Here is an 11,820-nt window from a genome sequence, read left to right on the forward strand (position 1 = left end):
AACTACACTAACATTACACATAAGTAACCATAATTTCTGTTAACAAAAACCAGTGTCAAGAAAAATTATGTCTTTCTCTGGGCACAAATCAATATTCTAGTAATTATTTTCAAAATCAGGAGACCTTTGGTAATCTCCTAAAACCATACACATTGAAAGATAAATTTTATTCATTATTGAAGGCACTCAAACAAGTTTCCTCATCTGATGAAAGTTGCAACCAAACGAGAGATGCAAAAGAAATCAAGGAAGAAACAAGTACTAAATAAAAATAAAAAATACGACCCAAAAATTATTTAGCGAAAACATGAAATGTAACTTTATTTGAAGCCATGAAATACATCTTTAAGCTTTTCTCTTCTAAGTGATAGAATCTCTTGTTGAAAAAAAAATATCAGCAAAATGTATATGCACAGATATACAGAAGGAAAAAATATCAAATAAAAGTAAAAACTGAGAAACCTTCTTGAAGAAATCAGCGGAACATAATGGAAGATTCGGAGAGAAAGGGGAGAGAGGAGAAGAAAAAAAAAAGGAAAATGATGTAACTAAATCCCTTAATTGAAGGTACTAATAATGAATTTGGAGCCTTTTAAGGTGGAATGTATATATTTTGTAAACAAAACTTGTGTAGATAGGGTAATTTACTAAACATGAACATTTAGAGTAATATAGTTTACTATATGGCATAGGAATGTAAAAATCCTTTCAATATGTGGTCAAATTTAAAAAAGGCCCAAAAAGAAAAATTGGATCGGTACTTCTAGAAACTTCCATCTGTATCGGAAAAAGGCTCAAGTTCAATCAGTATCCAAAAGGCCCATAAATACTTTAACATCTTTAGGACAGCAGGAAAAAGAAGCGAACGGTCTATTGTTTAGGGTTTTAGAAAAACCCTGCAGCTTCCAGTTCTCCTTTTGCAATGGCGTTCTGGGGTCTCTTTCCGTTATTTTCATATATGAATTCCAATTTTTAACAGAAGAAACGAAATGCACTAATCATATAAATTTATAAGTCTCTCATTTTCTTTTGTGTCTGCTTTCAGGAGTTGAATTGAAGCCTGGTAAACCATTCACTCATAATTTTGAAAGTGAGCGTGGTAGACTTCATGTCTCTCAGGTTTGTTTCAATAGTTTAAACACTTGCTTTCCCCATTACGATGTTCATGTGACTAATTGTATGTTCATTTGAACTATTGTAGCATTTAGAATCTTTGGCCTTGATATAATTTGGATAGACAACAACACCTATATATCAATCCCAAACAAGTTGGAGTCGGTTATATGAATCTTCATTGACCATGTTACTCCATACTAACTCATCTGAGACCAATATTGTACAAAATAAAAAGTACTACAAGTTCTTTATATTTTCTACCCACATCTAAATCTCTGAAAGGCTAAATAACTCCTAGGAAAACATAGGACGTAAAGTAAAAGTGATAACGTGACTAAAATCTTTCTCCAACTAATCGCTTAAGTTTGCATTGTCCCAAGAGATTGTAGGTCCTCGGAGCAACTTCCTAGTTCCTTCCAAGTTGACAGAATTTAGATATTGTTAAAATTTTATATTCTTCTTGTTTACTTATATTTTTCGTCGATGTGGTTGAAGTGCTTAGAGTTACGAAATGGTGGTATTGATGCTTGTCACATATTGGGTTATTGATATCTTGTTTTGTCAGAATACATGGGAATTTTATCAAATAAAGAATTAGTATATCAATCGTTTAGGTTTTCGGTCATATAATTTGGTCGAATTATGTTTTTGTGTACAAAGCATAATCCTAACTTTTTTCCTAACACTAGATCCTCCTTTCCTAGATCTTTGTTATTACTTGCCATTTGCTTTCTTTGTCATATTACATTGTTGTTGCTATTGTTTGTTTATTGCTCCTTTTTCTGGTCCAGAGCAGAGGGTCCACAGGAAACAACCCCGCTACCCTCTTAAGGTAGGGGTAAGGGTTGCGTACCCACTAGCCTCCCCATACTCCATTTGTGGGATTTCACTAGGTTTGTTGTTGTACTAAATTTGGAAAGGAGCATTAAGCTTTATTGGTGTATAGCAAAGACGAGTTAGCTCATCTAGAAATATGTGGAAGTTATCTTTGGTGTCCCATGTCCATTTGCACTTGTTTAAGGTACATTTTTTTCCTTCTCATTATTATGCTTATTTCATTTGTTTTCTGCATGATTCAGGCAACATTAGGCACTGGCTCAACAAACAAAAAAAGCATCGTTCAATGTATAGTAGGTGATAAGAAGCCGATTTACTTGTGTTCCTTACTGCCAGAAAAACTGGAGACATGCCCATTGAATCTCGAGTTTGAGGAGGAGGAAGAAGTTACCTTTTCAGTTATTGGTTCTCACAATGTTCATCTATCTGGTTTCTTTTATGGAGAGAGTGAGGGTTGCTGTGGAAATGAATATGGATCGTATCCTCTAGATGCTATTTTTTTATTCAGCTTTAATTTTACGATTTTGATTTATGGAATTACGTAAAAGAATCTGTTTTGTTGAAGGCTTGAATCTATTTTATGCGTTCCTTGACATTGGTGTAAAGCGATCTTTATGAGGAGGATGCTGCTGAGACTGATAGTGAGTCTGATGATTCAATCGAATTTGAGTATGACACAGAAAATGAAGACGAGGATGGCTCAACTGATGATGATTTTTGCATGTATCCACCTTCACCTATTCCCAACAGTGGAGGTAACTTTGCTTAATACTTTTTTCTTTGGGTCTCGGAAGAAACTGCCAATGGTGTATGAAGTGTTTGAACTTTTAGTAGTATAATATAGAGAAATGTTATAGGTGGTTTAAAAGAAAAGAAAAGAAAAATTTCTCCTTAAATCATTACAACCACCCTTTAACACGAAGTCTGGTATATAAGTGGGCGCAGAGTAGAGGAGCAGGTCCATACTTCCTCAAGTTTTGAACCTCTGGGCCAACTAGGGTTAGGCTAGCTAATTCACAGGCCATTCTTATCAAAGAGAAAAAGGAAAATATTTTTCTTCAAGTTGGTGGAACTATTTCAGGACTTGATAAAAATGAAACTATGTTTTGTTTTCTAGGTTGTTCCTTATCAAAAGAAAATCACTGTCAGGGGACTGATAAAAAGAAAAAATCTGTTGGAGGAAGAATTTAATTTCTAGGACTTGTTCTTTGTCAATATTAATTTCTTTTATGACTTCTGAAAGCATGACATTTACTAGTTTGGCAAAAAATGTTGCACCTATAACTCAAATAGTTAATTCGTGCGATTAAGAATGAGGATCTGTTCAGATAACATGTTACAACAACAACAACAAACCCAGTATATTCCCACAAGTGGGGTATGGGGAAGGTAGTGCGTACGCAGACCTTACCTCTACCTAGTAAAGGCAGAGAGGTTGTTTCCAATAGACCCTCGGCTTAGAAAAAGTGAGAAGAAGAAGGGAAAGAAGACAAGAAGACAAGGGGGTAAGAAGAAGAAAGAGAATAAATAAATTAATAAATTAAAAGAATGAAAAGAACTGTGTGTGTTGGGTAAACACTAACAACAAGAAATACGATAACAGAAGCGAACTAAATCACATGATAAAGTAACGATCTACTTAAGCATATGTAGGAACCTGAGTGCTACTAAAGTAACTGGTAAGAAAAGGAGAAACTTACAACTACCTACTAACCTTTTACCTCGACCTCCATACCTTCTTATCAAGGGTCATGTCCTCAGTAAGCTGAAGCCGCGCTATATCATGTCTAATCACCTCTCCCCAATACTTCCTTGGCCTACCTCGACCTCTTCTCAAACCCGCCATGATCAGCCTCTCACATCTCCTGACAGGAGCATCATTGCTTTTCTTTATGTGCCTGAACCATCTCAGTCTCGACTCTCGCATCTTGTCCTCCACGAAGGCTACTCCCACTTTTCCCGAATAACTTTATTCCTAATCTTATCTCTCGTGGTATACCCACTCATCCATCTCAACATCCTCATTTCTGTTACTTTCATCTTCTGCACGTGTGAGTTCTTAAGTGGCCAACACTCCGCCCCATATAGCATCAGATAACATGTTATCATAGTTGAATATTTTTCTGCTGCTCCTAGGACCATGTCCACCTTTCCACCCAAAAAGTTGAAAACTTGGCTTTCCATTATGGAATTGGTTCTTTATTGATAATACATTGATAATGAGTAGTAATAAATGTTCATACCATTGATTCCTCGAGTGAGTATGTATATCTGATCTTGAATATATATGAAGTGTATTTAGGGAAAAGGACCTTATATGACACAACAGTTTTATTGCGTAGTTTAGTCTATTAGCTTATTTTGATTATGCATTTTGAAATGCATATTTCCTTGTATTTTAAAATGCCTTACATTTTGTTTGCATTTTGAAAAGTGAAAATTGAAGAGATAGTGGAGGATGAAAAGCCTAAAGATGAAAATGCTAAATCCAAAAGGCCAAAGAAGAAGAAAAACCAGTCAAATGGGACTGATGACACAGAGAACTCTGAGCGCCAAATAGTTGTCAAGAGTAATACTGGCAGTCCTCTGCTGGAGAGTGAAGATGAAGATGGCTTCCCGATATCTGCTCCCAATGAAAACAAAGCTAAATCAGTGAGATCAAAATTAAAATCAGATGGAATTAAAGATCAGGATACCCATGAGGAAGTATTGAATGAGAAGGCAAGAGATACTGTTGATGAGAGGAAAGGCTTAAAAAAAAGAGGTCGTGATGATACTAGCAAAGTCAATGATGGTCAAAGGTGAGGAGCATTTTACTTTAGTGTGTATTGTGAATTTTGAATTTAGCATGTGGCTATATTCTATCTTCTCGATCTCAGTATTAAGCCTAGCTTTCGTGATTTATTTAGTGATGATAGTTCTGTTTTCTTCTTATCCTAAAAGCAGAGCAGACAATGTGGTGATGGAAAACAACGCTAAGCAAAATAAAAAGAATAAGAAGAAAAAGTTAATGGATGAGGAGTTGGCTCGTCAAAATGGATCAAACAACAAGTCAGAGCATGCAGAGGCTAATGATGAGCCAGTTCCAGTAGGTAAAACCGAAGATGGTCAGAGGTCAACTGATGAAAAGTAAGTTCTGATCTATTGTAGTCTAGAATAGAAAAGAATAAGGTTAAAGACTGATATGCTTCGTGAGGAATCTGGATTGTTATTTGCATAACTAAAGGCGCCATCTAGCTTAAAGTTTATCCAATTACACGTTCTTCTAGATTCTGGCCAGCTTCCATGTGCTGACTGTTATCTTTTATCAAACTCCGTTGCCTTTACTAGTAAGAAGTCTTATTTTTCCACTAAAACTTGTTCCAGGGATACTGAGAAAAAGAAGAAAAAGAAAAAGAACAAGAAAAATCAACAGGATGGAAAAGCAGTTACAGAGGTTGAACAAGATAAAAAGAATGGATCACAGGAGGTGGAGGAAAATGAAGAGACTAAGCCTTCTCAATTGAGGACCTATGGAAATGGGTTGGTCATAGAGGAGTTGGCAATGGGCAAGCCGGATGGGAAAAGAGCTTTCCCAGGAAGTAAGGTATAGTTTTCTTTTTTTGACTCTATGTGATCAATTGTTCTTTCACTCTGCCGTGGAACGTAATGAAATCTTGGTAGTCACAATTAAGTCAATCAGGATTTAAAGTTTCTCAATCTTTGAGTTCTCTTCGATGAACTTTGTATGGAGCACACTTGTTATTAATAATGACTTTCTGCCACTGAATAGGTTGGTGTACGCTATATCGGCAAGCTGAAGAAGAATGGCAAAATATTCGATTCCAACATTGGGCAAAGAACACCTTTTGAATTCCGTTTAGGTATTATATTTTATAGTATTTAAAGAAGACGACCTCTATTTATTTTGCTGTGTTAAGCTTGCATTTTTGTGCTTGTAGGTATTGGTCAAGTTATAAAGGGTTGGGATGTCGGTGTAAATGGTAATTAACGTGATAAGTAAACCTGATCATTTCTCTAATTTATTGTTACATTTCCTGTGTTGAGTACTAAGATTTTATCTAAATCTGACTGCCAGGCATGCGCATTGGGGACAAAAGAAGACTTACAATCCCACCAGTCATGGGGTATGTCATTTAAGTTTGTATTCTATTAGCAAATTCTGTATAATCTCCATTTATCATTAGCTCAAGAGCATGAAAACCTTCAACATGGCCCTAATTAGGGCATTGACTAGAATTTCCCTTGCTTGGGGGAGAAAAGTGCATCAGTGGAGTAAAGAAATCCAGAACCAATTTAATCATTTTCTAAGCAATTTACTAGTTTCTGTCTATAGACATCCTTTGAATTGCTGTTGCCTAATGAGCACCTTTCTTTTGTTACAGGTATGGATCTAAAGGTGCTGGTGGCGCCATACCACCCAATTCATGGTTGGTATTTGATGTTGAGCTAGTAAGTGTAAAATGATCCTGCCATTGCATGATGGAGATTACCTGATTTTTCCATTCGCAGAATCCCAAAATTGTTGTTGTGGCCTTGCTCTTTAAGCAAAAACAAGTTAGCTTCACTTACTAAAAGAAAGTGTACAAATTATACAAATAGAGCTCGGATGCCAATTTTGTAACAGGGCTGAATTTCAGACTCCTGTCCAAATTTTGAACTTAAATGATTTATAGACCTGCTTGTTTTCCAGAGCGTTTTCTGTTTGAAGACCAGAAGCCTTTAATGATTGAGTTTTGCTTGTGCATATTTGATAATATCTGTTCGTTTAGTAAGGTTTGAGTTCTTACAGTATTCATATTTTCTGGTTCAATCAGAAAAGTGAGAAGAGAAGTTGGATTGCTTCTGCATTCCGTGCAAGATTGGAAAAATCAATGGTTATTTAAGAATATCTCTTTTATATAGTTAGAGTTTCATTCTCTGCAACGGATTCTATATTATATGGCTGTCTAGTTTGAATGAGGCTATAGAGCAAGTTCAATTAAAGATCTCAAACTTCTAAGAACTATGCAATTTCCTCAAAAAAACTTTTATATATTTATATAAATAAACTTACGGAGGCCACTGTATTTGGGTTTTTCTTTAAACAGTTATTCCATTATTTAGCAATTTAGCGCCAAGGCTAAGGCATTCGGTATCTGCTTTTACTGAAACTTTTGGACCAGTAGTTCTACTAGTTATTGAATTTTGCGATGAAGTTATGGTTAATCTAAATCCATGTATGTTTTTGACAAAGTACTAGTAATTCAGATAAGAAAACTCTGAAGTCTGAAGTCCTTTGCTATTTTAATCATATTACATCCTATTTATGCGGACTAAGGGTGTGTTTGGCATGAAAGAAAATATTTTCCGAAAAATGTTTTCCAATTTTTTCATGTTTGGTTGGCTTAAATGTTTTGGAAAACATTTTCTCATCAAATCATTTTCCTCCAATTGGAGAAAAATTTTCCCTATCAAGAGAAGGGAAAACATTTTCTAAAACTCGTTCTCAATATTTGCCATCCCCACCAACCCACCCCCAATCCTACCCTACCCACCCTCTCCAACACCCCACCCTAAATAAAAATATTATTAATAATACTTTCTTTTGAGGGGAGCCTTGGCGTAGCTGGTAAAGTTGCTGCCATGTGACCTGTAGGTCACGGGTTCAAGCCGTGGAAACAACTTCTTGCAGAAATGCAGGGTAATGTTGCGTACAATAAACCCTTGTGGTCCGACTCTTCCCCGAACCCCGCGCATAGCGGGAGCTTAGTGCACCGAGCTGCCCTTTAATAGTACTTTCTTTTCGTGTTATAAGTAGTTTTTTTTTCATTTCAACAAATGAGTTTTTTTCATGATACAAAAAAGTATTTTTTTCGTTTTAACCAAAAAAATGCTTTCTTTTCATGTAGAAACAATATTTTTTTTTAATTCAACAAAAAAGTATTATCTATTATTTCAATAAATTGAGTACTTTATTTTCATGTTGTAGAAAGAGTACTTTTTCTACTATCTAAAAACACTGGAATTTTTTTTTCACTCACCAACCAAACAAGTAAAAATAAGTGATAAAATCACTCATTTTCATGGAAAACATTTTCCTTCGTACCAAACACACCCTAAGATATATTTACTAGTCCCTGAATATGGTTAGTTACCTTTACATTTATATAAGTTCAACAAGATACTACAAAGTTTAGGTGCAAAAGATACTCGTTTCCTGTTAATTACATTCTTAGTCTAGAATTAATCTTGAAACATTTACTACAATTTGTCAAAATTCTGTGAGAATTTCATTTGGAGTTTTACTAAATTTCACTAAAAAAAATTCTATCATACTTGTTGATTGTAGACTGTTGAATTGAAAAGACCCCCTTTTAGCATAAGAAACACCAGTTATTGTATGCATTTACAGAATTTATTCTTTTCTAATAAAAATAGATCCTAATTTGTCCACGATGATAGTGTCCAGTAAGGGTTTCATAAGAAGTTACTCTTGTTCTTCTCTTTCTCACGAAAGATTGTAATTTGAGGATGTGCCCACCAAGAAACTCCTTGTAAAGAAGCCTCAAATTGGCTTTTATTAATACATCCAAATGGGAAATAACCAAAACAACACGAGTGTACAAGAATGGTAGAAAGGCCATTTGTCCAAAAGCTGGGGTGAGTTTGTGAAATAAAAAATGATTCGGAATTTATGATTTAAGTTATATGCACCAACAATATCAAGTGATGTTAGCAACCATTGGCACAAAATACCTTATCACATAATTTATCGGAAATAGTCTCTCTACTTTTTAGTAGGGTTAACATCTACGTATACACTACCCTTCCTAGACCTCACTTATGAGATTATAGTGAGGTTGTTGTTCTTGTACCTGGGGAATAAAAACTATCAAGACAAAACAGGACAAAACTTCCCTTAAGTGAAATTTTTTTGTTAGATGGCCACCTCAAACTCCATCTATTTTAAATTTAATAGCAGGAAAATAGAGAAAAAAGAAAAAAGGATAGTGGAAGGGACTATAAAATGACAGATGACAAGGAAAGAAACAACCATAATAGCTTGAGTAATCAAATGCTAGAATGACATTATGCTATTTAGAGACTCGTTTGATTAGTAGGATGTGATAGACAAGAATACCCATTACAGTGGCATAGTCAAGTATTTCGTTTTCAAACTTTAATGACGTCAACAATTTTTTTTAGAATAGGTGCACCGAACGTTTTAAATTAAATTACACAACATATAGCTAAACAATATGTTGGTGGTGGACAAAGGAGTGTCTCCGGCAGATACAAAGGAGAATGGTGGTGGAATGAAGTGGTACAAGGTAAAGTGGAAGCCAAAAAGGAGGCGTACCGGGCGTTAGGGGGGAGCATAGGCGAGGGGGAGAGGCGAGCGTGCATGGAGTGGTATAAGGTAGTTAGGAAGGAAGCAAAGATGGCGGTCACGGAAACTAAGACTGCGGCTTATAGTCGTATGTACGAGGAACTAGGGGAAAAAGGAGGGGAGAATAAGTTATTTAGGCTGGCCAAGCTGAGAGAGAGGAAAGCTCGAGATTTAGACCGAGTGAGATGCATCAAGGACGACGATGGGAGAGTATTGATGGAAGATTCCCAGATTAAGAGGAGATGGCAGACTTACTTTCAGAAACTTCTTAATGAAGTAGGGGATCGGGATATTGTGCTCGGTGAATTGGAGCATTCCGAGAGTCACGCTGACTCTGGGTACTGCAGGCGCATCAAGGTTGAGGAGGTCGTGGGAGCTATGAGTAAGATGAGTAGGGGCAAAGCGACCGGGCCTGACGAGATTCCGATGGAATTTTGGAAGTGTGTGGGGAAAACAGGTTTGGAGTGGTTGACTAGGTTGTTGAATGTTATTTTTAAGGCGAAGAGGATGCCAGATGAGTGGAGGTGGAGTACGGTGGTCCCACTGTATAAGAACAAAGGTGATATCCAGAGCTGTAACAATTATAGGGGTATCAAATTACTAAGTCATACTATGAAAGTATGGGAGAGGGTAGTTGAAGCAAGGTTGAGGATGACGGTATCCGTCTCTGACAACCAATTTGGTTTCATGCCGGGTCGTTATACTACAGAAGCTATACACCTTGTTAGGAGGTTGGTTGAACAGTACAGAGATAAGAATAAAGATCTGCACATGGTGTTTATTGACCTAGAAAAAGCGTATGACAAGGTTCCTAGAGAAGTTCTCTGGAGAAGATTGAAGGCAAAAGGCGCGCCGGTTCCCTACATTATGGCGATTAAGGACATGTATGATGGAGCAAAGACTCGGGTTAGGACAGTGGGAGGCGACTCTGAGGATTTTTCGGTTGTTATGGGGTTACACCAAGGTTCTGTGCTCAGTCCGTTCCTATTCGCCCCGGTGATGGATGCGTTAACACATCACATTCAAGGGGATGTGCCATGGTGCATGCTATTCGCTGATGACATAGTTCTAATTGATGAGACGCGAACCGGGTGTTAACGAGAAGCTGGAGGTTTGGAGACAAGCTCTTGAATCTAAGGGTTTCAAGCTTAGCAGGACAAAGACGGAATACCTGGAGTGTAAGTTCAGCGCTGAGCAGAGGGAAGTGGGCGTGGATGTGAGGCTTGAATCACAGGTCATCCAAAGTAGAGACAACTTCAAGTACCTTGGGTCGGTTATCCAGGGGGGAGGGGAGATCGACGAGGATGTTACGCACCGTATCGGGGTAGGATGGATGAAGTGGAGGTTAGCATCTGGAGTATTGTGTGACAAAAGAGTGCCACTGACACTCAAAGGTAAGTTCTATAAAGCGGTGGTTAGGCCGGCCATGATGTATGTGGCTGAGTGTTGGCCGGTTAAGAAATCACATATCTAGAAGATGAAGGTAGCAGAAATGAGGATGTTGAGGTGGATGTACGGGCATAGTAGGATGGATAAGATTAGGAATGATGATATTCGAGAGAAGGTGTGCGTGACTCCCATTGATGACAAGATGCGGGAAGCAAGACTCAGGTGGTTCGGGCACGTTCAGAGGAGAAGCTCAGATGCTCCGGTAAGGAGGTGTGAACGGTTGGTTGTGGAGGGCTCGAGAAGAGGTAGAGGGCGGCCTAAGAAGTATTGGGGGGAGGTGATTAGGCAGGATATGACGATGCTTCAGATTTCCGAGGACATGGCACTTGATAGGAATATGTGGAGGTCGAGTATTAAGGTTGTAGGCTAGGAGGTAGCTGAGTATTGTCTTATGTCATAACTTTGGGGGACTAGTTTGGTAAGGATACTATTTTGCTTTTGCTTGGTATCATTCCTCTTGATTTCATGTTGTTCTTATTTTTCATATATATATATATATATATATGTATTTCTTTCGTATTGTTTCTGTGGTGTTACTAATAATGTTTTCTTTTGTCCTTTTGTCTTATTGAGCCGAGTGTCTTTCGGAAACAGTCTCTCTACTCCTTTGGGGTAGGGGTAAGGTCTGCGTACACACTACCCTCCCCAGACCCCACTAGTAGGATTACACTGGGTTGTTGTTGTTGTTTTTGTTGTTTGTATAGCTAAACAATAAAAATACATGTAAAAAGAACTATAATTATATAAATCAAAACTAATATTAAAGAAAAGACAACAATAACAACAACAACAAACCCAGTTTGACCCCAATATATGGGATCTAGGGAGGATAGTCTGTACGTAGACCTTACCCCTACCTAATGCACAGAGAAGCTGTTTCCAATAAAGAAAAGACAACAATAAAAGCTTTATTAATAAAAGTATAAAACGAAAGGAAAGAGACAATCGAGAGGGTTTATACAATGTAGAGAGCTTTTGTTGAATAAATTTTTATAGAGCTTGACTTTTAAATCATAGAATTTGTTTAAGAAATAATTCTCAATTAA

General features: G+C 37.1%; 1 protein-coding gene across 1 annotated transcript; it reads left to right on the top strand.

Moving 5' to 3' along the window:
* The first annotated feature begins 792 nt into the window (after positions 1-792).
* LOC107778501 (peptidyl-prolyl cis-trans isomerase FKBP53-like) lies at positions 793-6,647 on the top strand. The gene is made up of 11 exons (XM_016598771.2): positions 793-935; positions 1,046-1,119; positions 2,196-2,431; positions 2,560-2,708; positions 4,388-4,754; positions 4,900-5,082; positions 5,320-5,539; positions 5,726-5,816; positions 5,895-5,936; positions 6,032-6,080; positions 6,339-6,647. Exons 1-11 carry the CDS (start codon positions 923-925, stop codon positions 6,418-6,420), a joined length of 1,506 nt encoding a protein of 501 aa, XP_016454257.2. The 5' UTR covers positions 793-922; the 3' UTR covers positions 6,421-6,647.
* Positions 6,648-11,820: the final 5,173 nt, after the last annotated feature.

Source organism: Nicotiana tabacum, chromosome 6 (genome assembly GCF_000715075.1).
Source record: "Nicotiana tabacum cultivar K326 chromosome 6, ASM71507v2, whole genome shotgun sequence".
Taxonomy (NCBI): Eukaryota; Viridiplantae; Streptophyta; class Magnoliopsida; order Solanales; family Solanaceae; genus Nicotiana; species Nicotiana tabacum.